Here is a 17,951-nt window from a genome sequence, read left to right as displayed (position 1 = left end):
TATGTTTTGACCCATTATCTCACTGCTTACCCCAGACATCTTTCTCTTGTCCCAGACTGGATCACATTCTGAGACTGAGATTTCAAAGCCTTCTAGGGTGCTTAACCACACAATTCCCATTTATTTTAATTGGAACTGTGTGGCTAAATCCCCTATGTGGCTTTGACAATTTTAACCAGGAAATCTTGTTCAGTAGATGGAAATGAATGGAGTGGAATCTGGAGAAGGCAGAGGAATCTCTGTAAGGAAAGGATGACTACAGTGGGTGTGAGGAAGGAGTGCAGAATGCTTTGAGGTACCTGTGCAGGAGTAGGAGCAGTAGAGCCTATTAACACTAATCAATTCCTGTTTAGATTAGTAAATCATTGTCATAAATGTGAACATTCATAAAAACCCATCCAGAAAGTTGCCATATAATATACGACTATTTCCAAAGAATGACGTATGCTATTCCATAATGCCATCATATAAACAATTCCATTGTACAAGGGATTGTAGCAAATAAGAGCAGCATCCTACTTACAATGCAATTTAATAGATTAAACCACTGCCTTTTTATAACATCCTGGAAGACTCACCTTTCTAACCTGTTTCACCATGAAGCATGCCGTAAGAAGACTATTTAGCATTTGTTTTATGGCTATTGAGGAGTAAACTAGTGTCAATTGTTGTACCCAGTAAAAAGTGATGTATTCCATTTAAGATAGATGGGGTGAAATCCTTTGTACAGATTGTATCGATAACTAATTTATTTTCTAGGTTTGGGGTGATCCATTCCGTGTTTACAAATTTACTCCTGTGGACAAATGGAGTGTTAACAGAATCAAAACACCTACTCAATGAACACAAGGAAAGACTAATCACACTTGGTTTTGGAAACATAACAATAGGTAAGCTAAAGGGTTGGTACATTTTTGGAAGTTCTGCTACAATGCATGATCATTCTAAATATGTGTAAGCGGGGGAATAGTCCCGCTCTTGTGGGGAACTTTCCTGGCTTCTGTACTACCCCGGTGAAGTGGACTAACGAAAGGATCTGAGTCTTCGCTCCCATTTCCTTTACCCAGTGGCCTCCCTGCCCTTGAAGACTCCCCTTCCACTCTCCTGTCTGGCAGAGTTCTTGTAACCCAAACAAAGCTGGGCCCAGGATTCCTGGGGGGCTTGACCCCCAACCCTGCTGTGGTCACCTAGGACAGGGGCTAGGGTGTCCCCACTCCGGGGTACTTTCTCTGCAATGGGCACTTCTCTGACCCACTGACCATTACATACAAGTTAAAGCAAATGCAAGTTATTTAATCAACAATTAATTTTAAAAAGAATAAGGAAAAATGGGAAAGGCTAAAGGAAACACATCACCCCGCTCTGTGGCAGGGAACATCACAAACAGTGTCTCTGGAATGTCCGGGAAGTTCACAGTCTGTTCCTTGTAAGACCCAGGCCTTCTTCTCAGGCCTTGGCTGTGCTGCAGGGATGCTGTGGGTTGGACACTTGCTCTGGTGGTGGCCACACGCTCTCAGGCTCTAAGTGGTAGGACCCTTCTTCCCAGTGTCACTCCCGCCCTGTCGGGATTATGATCCAAGCCTGGCCTGCAGAGCCCCTTGGCTGAGGCATCTCCCTGTGCTGGGCCTGCTGCCCAGGGTCCCCCTCGCTCTCCCCAGCTGCTCACCGCACCCAACTCCGGACTGCTCCAGCCCCAGCTCCACCACTCTGTCTCTGCACTGCTGCTGCTCTGCCTCCAGCTCCCTGGGCTGCTTCTTTGGCCCCTCTGGCTCTGGTTGCTCCAGCCCTGCTCCCAGGACAGGTCTGCTCTGCAGGCTGCTTCCGTGACTCTGCTCCCAGCACTGACCTGCTTCCTGGGCTGCTTTTCTGGCCCCTCTGGCTCTGGTTGCTGCAGCTCTGCTCCCAGGGCAAGTCAGCTCTCTCTGGGGTGTGCCTCTGGCTTTGCGGCTGCAGCTCTGCTCCCAGGACAGGGTCTGCTCTCTCTGGATCTGGCACAGTTTTGCTCCGCAGCTCAGCTTGGGCCCCTGCTTTCTCCTTAGCTCAGCCCCACTCTGTCTGACCCAGGCAAATCCAGCTCACACGAAAGACGGAATCTCCCTGGCCTCCTGACTCCATGATTAGCCTTCCTGCCCTGTCATTCGGGCTGACCTGGAGCATTGGCCTCTCCCTATTGCTCCTGGGGACTGTCAGTCTCAGGGTCCTGATTTCCCAGCGACCCTTCCCCTTTTAGTACTGGGAGCTAGCCAACCAAAACACTCCCACTGACTGTTAGTAAGGGGGCAACAGTCCCCTTACATATGGTATCCCACCAGGTCAACGGTAAGTATCATACCATACATAATAAGGTCCTGATCACCTGCAATGGTCCATACATAAGAATAATGGTCCTGATCACCTGCAACTCCCATTTACTTCAGTGGGAACTGACGGTTCTCAGCACCTTAGTGAATCAGGACCAGAGTAACAATAATGTCCACAGACTCTAAAAAAGGCATGTTGTTAACATTTATTTTGATGTATAAAATCCTCAAAGCACCTATCCAGTAAGAAAGCAGAGGGTAATTGAACAAAGCATGTAGTTAAAAGAGATTTTAATTGTTGCCATATTACTAGTGGTAAGCATCTCTCATGACATGGGCCCAATCCTACAAAGCCTGTCAGGTGAGGAGTCCCACTGAATTCAATGGAACTGCTCCGGTGGCACCAAGCAGATATTTCTTAAGGAGGGGAAGCAAATTCCAGACCCTGTTCCACCCCCACCCGGGACCCTGTTCTGGTCCTCTTCCTGCAGGGTCTTCCTTGACTGGGGAGTCTCTCCTCTCTCTTACTAACACAGTATATGAGCCAGTGGCACCAGGAGTTGAATTCTCGGCAGACTTCCCTGCACTCCACTGTACAGGAACAGACTTCCGGTGCACCAGGCTAGGGGTTGGCGGGGAGGGGAGGTCAAATTTCAGTGGCATTGCGACTGCACAGCCAAAGCGATGTTCCAGACCACTCTGGCAGCAGCTGTACTTATTTAGTATTGAACCACTGCTTCAACGTGCTCAGGCTGTGCACCTGCTTCCCTGCTCTGCAGCCTATGGAACTTTAAGCAAGTGCAAAACCCTTCGGGATGGGGTGGAGCAGCATTTGCTCTCCTTCGCCCCTTCCCCAGCCCCCTCCAATTAGCGCTACCGAAGTCAAGATTCTGTATGTCAGTGCTGGTTTGCCTTCTGTATTATAAGAGTCTCTTCTCATACTGGACAATTTTCTCCACTGATAATATGTCACAGACTTTGACAAACTATGAACATGATCCTCTGAGGTGCTGAGCACTTTCAACTCCCAATGAAATCAAGGGAAGTTGAGGGTAGTCAGCAGTTTAAATGGGAGATAAATGCACTCTGCAAGTGAGGGTACTTCTCTTCTGCTCCCAAAATTGTTTTGTAGGATTTTTGGAATCATACTAATCCACACTGCAGGTGATGGGGAGGAGAGCCAGATATATGCAAGGAGGGAATATGCTTGCAGCTTTGGTGTAAATATTTTTTCCTAGTGAATCCAGTAGCACCTGGATCTTGACAACCCCTGGTTTTGGTTTTTCAAAACCAAAACCCAAACCAACCACATTTTTGCCTCCCTCTGTTGAGGATTAGGTGAAAATAGTTTGCAATTTTCCATTGCTCCCAGTAGAGTTCAAGGTAAATTCCAAAACTGGTAAAAAATATACTTAATAATTAGGATTGCCAACTTTCTATTGGCACAAAACCGAACACCCTTGCCCCGCCCCTTCCTTGAAGCCATGCCACCTTCCCCGCCCCTTCGCCTGAGGCCCCACCCCAACTCATTACATTCCCCCTCTCTTGGTGGCTTGCTCTCCCCCACCCTCATTCACTTTCACTGGGCTGGGGCAGGGGGGGTTGGGGTGCAGGAGGAGATGAGGAATCTAAATGGGGGTGCAGGCTCTGGGGTGGGGCCAGAAATGAGGGGTTCAAGGTGCGGGAGGGGACTCTGGGCTGGGGAAGGGAGTTGGGTTGCGGGAGGGGCTGAGGGCTCTGGCTGGGGGTAAAGGCTCTGGGGTAGGGCTGGAGATGAGGGGTTTGAAGTGCAGGAGGGGGCTCCAGGTTGCAGGGGGCTCAGGGCTGGGGGTTAGGGTGCAGGAGGGGTCAGGGCTCTGGGCTGGGGCCTGTGATGAGGGGTTTGGAGTACAGGAGGGGGTTCCTGGTTGGGGGGGGGGGTCAGGGCTGGGGCAGGGGATTGGGGCATGGGGCTGGGGCACAGGCTTACCTGCGGCAGCTTCCGGTCAGCAGCTCAGCGCGGGTACTCAGGCTGGCTTCCTGCCTGTCCTGGCACCACAGACCGCTCTACACCCCAGAAGCGGGTCCAACTCCTAGGGATAGGCAAGCAGGTGGCTCTGTGCGCTGCTCTCGCCCGCAGGCATCCCCCCCCCCAGCAGCTGGTGCTGGCTGGACTGCCAGGGTCCCTTTTCGACTGGGTGTTCCGAAAACCGGACACCTCGTCACCCTATTAATAATATAGTCCACATTTTCAAAAACTACCTCTGAAATTGGATCCACAGTTTTATACCTGCAGTTTACAAGTTCTATCCCATATAGGTACAAATAGAATCCAGATGCCACATTACCTGATTGCTGCTGCAGATCCAGTATTTAGATATGTAGTTCAGAGATTTTCTCCAGTTGTACTGCATAGAGCACTGGTGGTCTGTGGAATACATGCCAGTGGCCAGCAGAAAGCAGGTTATTGGCTTCCTTCCTAGTTCCCATCTGTTAAATTGCATTTAGAGACAGCTAAAATCCATTCAAAACATTCAGAACCTGAAAGATATGAGCACCAGAGTTCTGGACTTACCAGTCAACTGGACACCCTCTGGAACCGGAAGTAATCAGGCAGCAGTGGAGACACGCAGAGACACAAAAAAAGGAAATACTTTACTGCCTCGGGACTTTAGCCCTGGGGCTCAGGGCTTCAGCTGGGCAGTGGGGGTTAAGGCTGCAGCCACAGGTGGGGGGGGGTCAGGGCTCTGGGCAGGGTGGGGGTCATGGCTTCTGACCCTTGGGAGGACCAGGGTTCAGGGCTTGAGATCTGGGGGGGAGCACTGGGACTTGGGGCTTCAGCCCCATGGCTCCTCTCCTGGTTTCAGCCTGGGGCTTCAGACTGGTGACTTTTTTCCTGGCTTCAGCCCCATGGGTGGTTCCGGGGCTTGGGGCGTTAGCTACAAGGGAAGCACTGATTTCAGCCCCAGCGCTCCCCCCATAGCTAAAGCCCCGAGCTCTGGTGTGTCCCCTCTACCCCACTGAAACTGGGAGTGGAGCCATGGGGAGCCCTGAGCCCCGCCCCCACTGGCGGGAGCCAGGAGCGGAGCCATGGGGCTGAAGCTCTGAGCCCTGATGCCCCACCGCCCGCGAGGCTGAAACTGGAAGCAGAGCCACAGGGCTGAAGCCCCGAGCCCCAGCACACGCTCCAGATCTAAAGGCCTGAGCCCTAGTGCTCCTGAGGGTCAGAAGCTCTGACCATCCCCTACCCAGAGCTCTGTCCCGCCCCCGCGACTGCAGCCCCAACCCCCCAGCGGCTGAAGTCCATAAAGGCGTGTTCGGAGTTACGCACATTTCAGCGTTATGGACAACCTCCATTCCCCCCGAGGTGTCCATAACTCTGAGGTTTTACTGTGTTACTCTTCTATGTAATAAATGGCTGTGGTTGCCACAGAGGAGATGCAATTGCAAATGGTAAAAGATAGTCCGTGCAATTGTGGATGACTGGAGCAGGTGATCCATGAGTCAATCTCTGAATTAACATGTGTTCCACACCAAGTAATGATTTGAGAATTCTATTTGTTTGCACCTCTGTGTAGTTTGCACTAAAAACAAAAAACCCACAGGCACAAATATTTGTGGGTGAAATTTTAGAACCAAATTAACACATAAAAGCAGCCATACTCTGTCAGACCAATGGTCCCTCTAGCCCCGTATCCTGTCTTCTGACAGTGGCCAATGCCAGTTGCTTCAGAGAAAGGGAATGAACAGAACAAGGCAATTTGAATGATTCCTCTCTCCAGTACCAGCTTCTGGCAGGTTGAGGTTTAGGGAGCATGGGGGTTGCATCTCTGACCATTTTAGCTAATAGCCATTGATGGACCTATCCTCCATGAACTTATTTGATTCTTTTTTGAACCCAGTTATATCTCCTGAAAATGAATTCCACAGGTTGACTGTGTGTTGCGTGAAGAATTACTTCTTTAGGTTTGTTTTAAACCTCCTGCCTATTAATTTCATTGGGTGACTCCTAGTTCTTGTGTTATGTGAAGGGGTAAATAACACCTCCCTATTTAATTTCTCCACATCATTCATGATTTTATAGATCTGTATCATACCCTCCCTTAGCCGTCTCTTTTCTAAGATGAACGGTCCCACTCTTTTTAATCTCTCCATGTATGGAAGCTGTTCCATACCCCTAATAATTTTTGTTGCCCTTCTCTACACCTTTCCAATTCTAATATATCTTTTTTGAAATGGTGCAACCAGAACTTCACACAGTATTCCAGATGTGGGAATACCATGGATTTATATAGTGGCATTATGATATTTTCTTTTTAGATATTGTTATTATCTATCCCTATTTTTATTATCTATCCCTTTTATTATCTATGTTCCTAACATTCTGCTAGTTTGACTGCTGCTGCACATTGAATGGATGTTTTCAGAGAACTATCCACAATAACTTCAAGATCTCTTTCTTGAGTGGTAACAGCTAATTTAGACCCCATCATTTTGTATGTATAATTGGGATTATTTTTTCCAATGTGCATTTTTTTCAATTATCAGCACTAAATTTCATCTGCCATTTTGTCACCGTTACCCAGTTTAGGAGATCCTTTTGTAACTCTTCACAGTCATCTATGGACTTAATTGTTTTGAATAATTTTGTATCATCTGCAAATTTTGCCACCTCACTATTCACCTCCTTTTCCAGGTCATTTATGAATGTTAAATTTAACATCCCTGTAGGGGGGAAATACCAAAACCCCCCACCACAGTAGCGTTTAACTTCAAAAAGGGGAACTACACAAAAATGAGGAGGCTAGTTAGATGAAATTAAAAAGAATAGTCACAAGAGTGAAATGCCTGCAAGCTGCATGGAAGTTTTAAAAAAACCCACAATAAAGGCTCAAACTAAATAGAGGCCCCCTCCCCAAAAACAAACAAAACAAGTAAGAGGACCAAAAAATGCCACCACGTCTAAACAACAGTATAAAAGATGTGGTTAGAAACAGAAAGACATATTTTAAAAATTGGAAGTCAAATTGAACTGAGGAAAAGAGAAGCATAAATTCTGGCAAGCCCGATTTATTGAAAAGTATAATTAAGTAGGCTAAAAAAGACTTTGAAGAGCAACTAGCGAAAGACACAAAAACTAACAGCAAATGTTTTTTTAAGTACATCAGAAGCAGGAAGCCTGCCAAACAATCAGTAGGGCCACTGGATAATCGAGGTGCTAAAGGAGCACTCAGGGAAGACAAGGCCATTGCAGAAAAACAAAATGAATTATTTGCATTGGTCTTCACTGCAGAGTATATGAAGGAAATTACTATACCTGAGCCACTATTTTTAGGTGACAAATCTAAGGAACTGTCCCAGATTGGTGTGTCAGTAAAGGAGGTATTAGAACAAATTGATAAATTAAAGAGCAGTAAGTCACTGGGACCAGATGGTATTCACCCAAGAGTTCTGTAGGAACTCAAATATGAAATTGTAGAGCTACTAACTGGGATGTAACCTACCACTTATACCACCCACTGTACCAGATGACTGATGGGTAGCTAATGTGTAGCTGATTTTTTTTAAAAGGCTACTGAGGTGATCCTGGCAATTACAGGCTGGTAAGCCTAACATCAGTACTAGGCAAATTGATTGAAACTATAGTAAAGAACAGAATTATCAGATACATATATGAACACGATATGCTGGGAAAGAGTCAACACGGTTTTGTAAATGAAAATCATGTTTCACCAATCTGTTAGACTTTTTTGAGGGGGGTCAACAAACATGTGAACAAGGGTGATCCAATGGATATAGTGTATGTGGACTTGGTGTCCTGAAACACCTGACTTCTAGAAGCTGGGACTGGGTGACAGGAAGTGGATCACTGGATAAAGTGGCCTGTTTTGTTCACTCCCCTTTGAAGCATCTGGCACTGGCCACTGTCAGAAGAGGACATACTGGGCAAGATGGACCAACGGTCTGACCCAGTAGGACTATTCTTATGTTCTTTTGTTGAACAGCAGAGGTGCCAGTATGGATCCTTGCGGGGATGCCGCTATTTACCTCTCCCCATTGTGAAAACTGTCCATTTATTCCTAACCTTTGTTTCCTATCTTTTAACCAGTTACTGATCCATGAGGGGACTTTTCACTCTTATCCCGTGGCTGGTTTGTTTGTTTAACAGTCTTTGGTGAGGGACCTTGTTAAAGGCTTGCAGAAAGTCGAAGTACACTATAGTTGTGACCTGTTTGAAAATGTGTCCCATATATATAAATTTACATATTACAGATAAATTCAATGCAAAATAAAAGTGATAATTAGTTTCTCCTTTACTAGCCTGACAAGACTGAGCCTGTGTTTTCCCAACAACAGCTGGTAGAAGCCATAATTCACAGTTTGGTAGATAAATAGGAAGGGAATTGATTTTTAAATATTTTATTTTAAATTAAAATATTGGTAATATTTAAGTGTAAGTATATAAGGACCAATTATCCTGTCACTTATACAGGTGTAAATCAGGAATAAAGTCAGTGGAGTTACAGTGGTGTATAACTGAAAGGGGAACTAGGCCCTACACAGTTAGGACTGAATTCTGCATCTGTTCCGGATATGAAACTCCTATTAGCTACTGTAGGAGTTTCATCTGTAGAATGGCAGCAGAATCAAGCCCCTACTGGTTTGGAATCTTAAATATTTTAAATACATTGTTCTCATCAAAACCGTGCTGAACTTTAAGAGATGTGTGTGAAATTTTAACATTCACTTTTGATGAGGATTTTGCCTAGAAATTGTAATAAGGCGGTCGTTCAAGTTTTGGAGGAGGTGCAAAAGTTACTCTTAGACTAGTGATTTTAGTGTCCAACACCCAGCTAATTTTTTTTTTCAGGTGACTAAATGTACGACATGAGCTGTCTGACTGAAATCATCATTCTCCTTGTTATGGTGTTGTCTCATTTAAAAGAAAAAACGTTTATTGCACAACAAAATCTAATCTCTTTCTCCTTTTTTAGATTTAGATGACCATGCACCCCAATGTAATTGTACAACAACTCTCTGTTCGATATTTTCTCAAGGAATGTATTACCTATATCCCTTCAACATAGAGTATCATATTTTAGCATCCACAATGCTCTATGTCCTGTGGAAGAATATTGGACGCAAAGTAGAACACCACCACCAATACAAAATACCGTTCAAGTTTCATGGCATAACAGTGGGCACGATTTTTGGACTGATTGTGCTGATTAGCACAATAGCGATCGTTGTCGTGTACTTAATTCAGATAGGACGTTCGAAAATCAAGAGTGAGTTAGCACTTACTATGTTTTACTTATATGCTATCTCCGTACTGACTCTTATGTGTGCAGCTGGAATTGTCGCCCTTCTAATTTACAGACTAGAAGAAAGATCAATGGATAATTCAAAAAATCCTGCCAGGAAACTTGATGCAGACCTATTAATTGGCACAGCTTCAGGTTCCTGGCTCCTCTCTTGGGGTTCTATCCTAGCGACTATCTGTGCCCAGGCCCATCCAAAATACACATGGTACAATCTGCCTTATTCCATCCTGGTTATTATTGAGAAATATATTCAGAACCTCTTTATCATTGAGTCCATACATCGTGAACAGGAAAAGATGAATGATGACATTAAAACTCTTCGAATAGTAACTGTATCCAGTCAGAGCACTCTGTCATTTACCCCATCATACAAAGAAATTTACAATGGAGCAGCTGATATGGACAATGGAAAGTTTCCATACATGTTCAATGAGAATATCTACATGAGAGAAAGAAGTGGTGGTGATGGTTTTGATGAAGTCAGGAGTCAAGCTAGCAGTCCAGTCAGACACTCAACCTCAGATTTCTCACTGTACAGTCGAAACTCAGTTAACAATAAGAGGAGAATCCTGAAGAACATTGCAGCATTTTTATTCCTGTGTAATCTTTCGGTAAGGTATTTTGAATGCAATTCACAAAATACATACCAAAAAGCTCTCTAAAACCACCAAGATGAAGAATATTAATGTTACTCAGTTTTACTCTTTATAATAAGTGAATTTTAGTGCTTGTGAAAGGAGGTGGATTGACTGCACCATTGGGGAATAATGTCTACTTAGAAGCGGAATAGGCATGGGAGAAGGTATTTAACCTTGGAGACTAAAGTCTGTTTATCTACAGTACAGGAATGACATAGGCAGTGATCCCTGAAACTCTGCCCTCTCAATGTGCCCCCAAAATGATCTGGAGGACTACTTACAGAAGAGAAAAGAGTAATTCAGTCTCCATCCTTGGTCTTTCTGTTGTGACTGCTAACAAGACAGGATGTAATTAGTGACTATTATAGTGGCGAGAGTGGTCCAGTAGACTCCCAATCCATTTCATATTGGCCACTCAATAGTTGTCAGTCAATTTATTGGTTGTCAGTCAACCACTATGCTCAGTGGTTTGAGCATTGGCCTGCCAGGGTTGTGACTTCCATCCTTGAGGGGGCCATGTAGGGATCTGGGGCAAAAATTGGGGATTGGTCCTGCTTGGAGCAGGGAGTTGGACTAGATGACCTCCTGAGGTCCCTTCCAACCCTGATATTCTAGGATTCTATGATAAGAACATAACATAAGAACGGCCATACTGGGTCAGACCAAAGGTCCATCCAGCCCAGTATCCTGTCTTCTGACAGTGGCCAATGTCAGGTACCACAGAGGGAATGAACAGAACAGGAAATCATCAAGTGATCCATCCACTGTCACCCATTGCCAGGTTCTGACAAACAGAGGCTAGGGACACTATCCCTGCCCATCCTGGCTAATAGCCATTGGCAGACCTATCCTTCATAAATTTATCTAGTTCTTTTTTGAACTCTGTTATGGTCTTGGCCTTCACAACATCCTCTGGCAAAGAATTCCACAGGTTGACTATGTGTTGTATGTTGAAATACTTCCTTTTGTTTGTTTTAAACCTCCTACCTATGAATTTCATTTGGTGACCCCTAGTTCTTGTGTTATGAGGAGGAGTAAATACACTTCCTTATTTACTTTCTCCATACCAGTCATGATTTTATAGACCTCTATCATATCTTCCCTTACTTGTCTCTTTTCCAAGCTGAAAAGTCCCAATCTTATTAATCTCGCCTCATATGGAAGCGGTTCCATGATTAGCTGTTCCTAATCATTTTTGTTGCCCTTTTCTGAACTTTTCCCAATTCCAATATATCATTTTTGAGATGGGGAGACCACATCAGCACTTAGTATTCAAGATGTGGGCGGACCTTGGATTTATATAGAGGCAATATGATATTTTCTGTCTTATTATCTATCCCTTTCTTAATGATTTCCAACATTCTGTTAGCTGTACATTGAGTGGATGTTTTCAGAGAACTATCCACAGTGACTCCAAGATCTCTTTCTTGAGTGGTAACAGCTAATTTAGATCCCATAATTTTGTATGTATAGTTGGGATTATGTTTTCCAATGTGCATTACTTTGCATTTATACTTTGAATTTTGTTGCCCAGTTACTCAGTTTTGTGAGATTCTGTGATGGGGTGGGAATTGCCACTGCAGCACCCCCTGCTGGATGCCCCAGGGATCAGCTCTGCTAAGAGTGTGCCCTCTTCTGATAGCGTCTCACCGCCATCACTTCTGCTCCAAGACCCATTTCCCTCCAAGGACTGCAATACCCCCTTCAGGACACAGCCCTCTGTGCCTCTGTGCCACACTGTGATCCTGCCTTCTGTGGGGACACTATCTCAGTCCAGCCATTTCGTCAGTGGTGAGGGGAGAGTGAGGGGAGGACCCAGGGACTCTGTAGATGACAGCCACATGCTGCGTCTCCTCCAGTCTCAGTCTACTTCCCTGGGCCACTTCCCCGCAGCCCCATCTCTGCCCTTATCTCAGGGCCTCAGCATGCCAGTCTTGGCAGTCAGCCAGGAGTTCACTCTCACTCCCCTGATCCTGCCCAGCACTGCTCTGTCTAAAATGCTAGCATTCTTCCTCCTTCAAGGCATCTAGTTCTTCCTCCTTGGTCTCCAGGGAGCAACTGAAGCTGCTCTAAGAAAAGGAGTACTTGTGGCACCTTAGAGACTCCTTTTCTTTTTGCGAATACAGACTAACACAGCTGCTATTCTGAAACCTGAAGCTGCTTTGCAGCCCTTCTTATATGGGGCAGCCCAGCCCTGATTGGCTGCTCCTCGCAGCCCCTCTCTAATTGTCTGTCTCCTGCACAGCCACCCTAGGGCTCTATTAACCCCTTATGAGCCAGTGTGGGGCAGATGCCCCATCACAGATCCCTTTGCAGCTCTTCGCAGTCTCTTTTGGACTTAACTATCTTGAGTAGTTTTGTATCATCTGCAAATTTTGCCACCTCACTGTTTACCCTTTTTCCAGATCATTTATGAATATGTTGAATAGGACTGGTCCCAGTACAGACCCCTGAGGGACACCACTATTTACCTCTCTCCATTCTGAAAGCTGACCATTTATTGCTACCCTTTGTTTCCTACCTTTTAACCAGTTACTGATCCATGAGAGGAGCTTAGCTCTTATCCCATGACAGCTTACTTTGCTTAAGAGCCTTTGGTGAGGGGCCTTGTCAAAGGCTTTCTGAAAATCTAAGTACACTATATCCACTGGATCCTCCTTGTCCACATGCTTGTTGACCCCCTCAAAGAATTCTATTGGATTGGTGAGGCATGATTTCCTTTTACAAAAACCATGTTGACTCTTCCCCAACAAATTATGTTAATCTATGTGTCTGACAATTCTGTTCTTTACTATAGTTTCAACCAGTTTGCCTGGTTCTGAAATCAAGTTTACTGGCCTGTAATTGCCAGGATAATTTCTGGGGCACTTTTTAAAAATTGGCGTCACATTCGCTATCTTTCAGTCATTTGGTACAGAAGCGGATTTAAATGACAGGTTACAAGCCATAGTTAGTAGTTCTGCAATTTCACATTTGAGTTCCTTTAGAACTCTTGGGTGAATACTATGTGGCCCTGGTGACATATTACTGTTTAATTTATCAATTTGTTCCAAAACCTCCTCTAATGACACCTCAATCTGGGACAGTTCCTCAGATTTGTCACTTAAAAGGAATGGCTCAGATTTGGGAATCTCCCTCACATCCTGAGCTGTGAAGACCGATTAATTCATTTAGTGTCTCCTCAATGTCCTTATAGTCCTTGAGTGCTCCTTTAGCATCTTGATTGTCCAGTGGCCCCACTGGTTGTTTAGCAGGCTTCCTGCTTCTTATGTACTTAAAATTGTTTTTGCTATTACTTTTTGAATCTTTGGCTAGCTGTTCTTCAATATTTTTTTTGGCCTTCCTAATTATATCTTTACCTTCATTTGCCTGAGCTTATGTTCCTTTCTATTTTCCTCACTTGGATTTAACTTCCATTTTTCAAAAGGATGCCTTTTTGCCTCTCACTGCTTCTTCTACTTTGTTGTTTAGCCATGGTGGTACTTTTTTGGTTCTCTTACTATGTTTTTTAATTTGAGGTATGCATTTCAGTTGAGACTATTATACTGTCTTTAAAAGTTTCCATGCAGCTTGCAGGGATTTCACTTTTGGCACTGTGCCTTTTAAGTTCTGTTTAATTAACTTCCTCATTTTTGTGTAATACCCCATTCTGAAATTAAATGCTACCATGGTGGGCTGCTGTGGTGTTTTGCCAGCCCCAGGGATGCTAAATTTAATTATATTATGATCACTATTATCAAGTGGTCCAGCTATATTCACCTCTTGGACCAGATCCTGTGCTCCTCTTAGGACTAAATCAAGAATTGCCTCTCCGATGAAGTGAGCTGTAGCTCACGAAAGCTCATGCTCAAAGAAATTGGTTAGTCTCTAAGGTGCCACAAGTACTCCTTTTCTTTTTGCGAATACAGACTAACACGGCTGTTACACTGAAACCTCTCCTCTTATGGGTTCCAGCTGCTCCAAGAAGCAATCACTTAAAGCGTCAAGAAACTTTATCTCTGTGTCCTGAGGTTACATGTACCCAATCAATAGGGGATAGTTGAAATACCTCATTATTACTGAGTTTTTTTATTTTTATAGCCTCTCTAATCTCCCTGAACATTTCACAATCACTATCACCATCCTGGTCAAGAGGTCGGTAGTATATCCCTACTGCTGTATTCTTATTATTCAGGTATGGAATTACTATCCATAGAGATTCTATGGTACAATTTGGTTCATTTAAGATTTTTACTTCATTTGATTCTATGCTCTCTTTTACATATAGTGCCATTCCCCCACCAGCATGACCTATTCTGTCCTTCCAGTATATTTTGTACCCTGGTATTACTGTGTCCCATTGATTATCCTCATTTCACCAAGTTTCTGTGATGCCTATTATTTCCATATCCTCATTTAATATAAGGCACTCTAGTTTACCCATATTATTATTTAGACTTCTAGAATTTGTATATAAGCACTTAAAAATTGTCACTTTTTAGCTGTCTGCCATTACATGTCAGTCAGCCAGCCCCCTCTCCATTCTGAGAATGATGGCATAGCCACATCATTATGACTTCACAGTTTCCTTTTTAGGGTACATCTACACTGTAGCTGGAGATGTAATTTCCAGCTTGGGTACATGCATTAACTTTTTGATTGAACTAGTGTGCTAAAAATAGCAGTGTAGTCTCAGTGGTGCTAGCAGCAGCCTGGGCTAGCTGTCCGAGTCTCAGGTGAGACTGTACGTGGGTGACTAGCCAGTGCTACTACCTGCTCTGCCAAACAGATTTGCTTTGAGGACATGGACAATACAAAACCCCTTAAAGTCCCTTTTTTTAGCTTGTGTATAAGCAGCTGCTTCCCCAATTACTACATTTTTAGGCTAAACTTTGTACGTAGTTATGTAAAAATGTACTGTACATTCAGTAGAACCTCAGTTATGAACACCTCAGAAATGGAGGTTGTTCGTAACTGAACAAAATGTGGCTGTTCTTTCAAAAGTTTACAACTTAATATTAACTTAATACAGCTTTGAAACTTTACTATGCAGAAGAAAAATGCTGCTTTTAACAGTCTTAATTTGTATGAAACAAATAGAGGAACAGTTTCCTTACCTTGTCAAATCTTTTAAACTCTTTTTTTCCAATAATTTGTGTTTAATACAGTACTGTACCGTATTCGCTTTAAGAAAAAACTCTGTTGCTGCCTGACCAGTTGCTGTCTGTGGTTTCCTGGTCAGTTTGTAACTCTGGTGTTCATAACTTCCCGCCCATGCAACTTCCCCAAACCAGAAACACTATGGGCCTGATTCTGCAACATACTGTACTTCCTCAACTGAAAGCACTCATCACCTTCCAAGATAGGACCATATTCTGTGAAATAACTAGCCCCAAATTATAGGTTTAATATGATGGTAAAAGTGGGCCCTTCCATGGGATCCTTGTTTATACTAGGGCTCACGCTAGTGCTAAGACCGGTTCAGTTGTCCCTGTGATACCACCTGTGGGAATTTTTTTTTTTTTTTTTTTTTTTTTTAAAACTTCAGTGTAACGTGGCCTAACGGGTTTATTTATCTGTCAACTCAATGCACAAATGTAGCTCTCCTTAAAGTAACTATTAATTATGTACACACATTGAGACAAGAATTCCTTGATAAGGGTTCATTTACTTGCTGTGGAATTGTTTTATAAAAGTCACTGAGGCCCCAGTTTTAAAGGTATTTAGGCATTGCTCTGCTCAGCACTGCAAGGCCCAAGGGCAACATTTTAAAGTTATTTAGGTATCTGAAGATGAAGATAGGTGCCTGAGGCCAGATTTTTAAAGATATTTAGGTGTCTAAAGATGCAGACAGGTCTTTTTTAGTGAGGTTTTCAAAAGTCCCTACGCACCTAACTCTGCCTGGGTACTTTGGAAAATCCCACTAGGCATCTATCTGCATTTTAGACACCTAAACACATTTAAAATTCTGGCCCTCAGGAGCCCAAGTTGCATTGAAAGTCAGCAGGACTTAGTCTACTATATGCCTAAATAACTCCTGAAAATAGGACTTACTTGTCTCATTCACTTAGGCTGTGAATGTTGAATGGAACAACCCCTAAATACCTTTAAAATCTGGCCCTAAAAACTGACAGTTCTTTCCAGAAATCTTGCTATGGAACTAAGCAATATACATTATATTGTAAGTACACAGTTTTGCATTACAAGCCACCTCTTAATGTACTATATGGAAAGGAACTCAGGCCACATCTGTTAGCTTTAAGCAAGACAGAGGGCCTGATTCTCCACTTGCTTACACTGGAATAAACGAGGAGTAACTGCTGAAATCCATGTGAATAGAGAATTGGGCTCAGTGATCTTTGACACCAAATGATATTGGTTCATTTGCAGTATCGAAGGAATGAGTATGTTATACCACAATCACTATAGGCAAGCATCACGTGATGAAGATGATGATGACTGATACCAGTGTTGTTTTCTTTCCATGCAGCTTTGGATTCCACCAGCATTTGGTTGCCGCCCAGAGTATGACAATGGACTGGAAGAAATAGTTTTTGGCTTTGAACCTTGGATAATTGTTGTTAACCTTGCAATGCCTTTTTCTATTTTCTATCGTATGCATTCAGCTGCCTCACTCTTTGAGGTCTATTGCAAAACATAATCTATAAACAGTCTCAGTGAACAATGAGTTGAATGCATGACTGAATAAATGAAAAGGGACAGAGTGAATACACCAGCAGCTGGTTGATATTAACAGGTTCTACAACTATTTTAATGAACAAGACTATAGTTAATAGAACTTAATATTCAATATCATTCATTCCCCCACATATTTTATTATACTTTTTTTAGACAGACACTTCGATATTATTGTAAAGTTAACCAAAATGTGTCTGAATCTTTTGCTGTCTAAATCATCTGAGGCTCAACATGTGGAAACAAGATATAGTCTGAGTTATTTGTACTGATGCAGTTCTCCTCTGCGTGTTGCCTCTGGATGGGATTTTTCAAAAATTAGGAGCAAAGATCCCATTGACTTTCCATCAGACCTATGCTTCTAAATTACTTAGGCACCTTTGAAAATCTCACCCTCAATTTTTAGCAAAATGTTTTATAATATAAACTGGAAACATAATCTGTTATTTAGAGGGGGAAAATTCTATTTAATTTTCGGACTGAGAAAAATAATATGTTATCTTCCTGAGTACACTGTAAGAAAGTACAGACACTGTATAAATTTAGATATGGTACTGTATATAATTCCTTATGAGTTAAACATGATTTTATTCATGAACTCCCATTGTTTTTTACTTACTATATGAAATAACTAATGAATAAAGTTAATTTCTTTAATTGTTCAGGTTGGCTTCCAGATCTTTGAAACTGTTTGAGGGGAAAGCTAATCTTGTAGTTTATGTTCAGCTCCAGGTGCACTGCCACAAACTTCCCATGTGACTTTGGAGAAATTTCTTAGTTTCTCTGTACCTCTGTGCTCCAGTTTGTAAAATGAGGATAATAATACCTATTTATCTCACACTGGGGCCGTGAGTCTTAGCTAATAATGCCCATGAAGCTTGGCAGGATCCTTGGGTGGAAGATCACACAGAAGTACAAAAGTACAATTGTTATTTTTCATGAGCTGCTGTAACCATGAATATGTGGTGTCAGGAACATAGGAACTGCTATACTGAACCAGGTTAGTGGTCCAGTGGTTTCTCAGTGACCAGTAC

At 43.2% G+C, this 17,951-nt stretch overlaps 1 protein-coding gene across 1 annotated transcript in view; it reads left to right on the top strand.

Moving 5' to 3' along the window:
- OTOP1 (otopetrin 1) overlaps positions 1–17,579 on the top strand; it is a 36,386-nt gene extending 18,807 nt beyond the window's left edge. The window contains exons 4-6 of the mRNA XM_048847250.2: positions 760–890; positions 9,275–10,215; positions 16,712–17,579. Of these exons, the coding sequence (XP_048703207.1) occupies positions 760–890; positions 9,275–10,215; positions 16,712–16,882 (1,243 nt within the window). The 3' untranslated portion in view covers positions 16,883–17,579. The remainder of the gene's footprint in view (positions 1–759; positions 891–9,274; positions 10,216–16,711) is intronic.
- The last annotated feature ends 372 nt before the right edge of the window (positions 17,580–17,951 follow it).

Source organism: Caretta caretta, chromosome 4 (assembly GCF_965140235.1).
Source record: "Caretta caretta isolate rCarCar2 chromosome 4, rCarCar1.hap1, whole genome shotgun sequence".
Classification (NCBI taxonomy): domain Eukaryota; kingdom Metazoa; phylum Chordata; order Testudines; family Cheloniidae; genus Caretta; species Caretta caretta.
The sequence above is the reverse complement of the archived record's forward strand: the minus strand, read 5'-3'. Positions and strand labels throughout refer to the sequence as shown.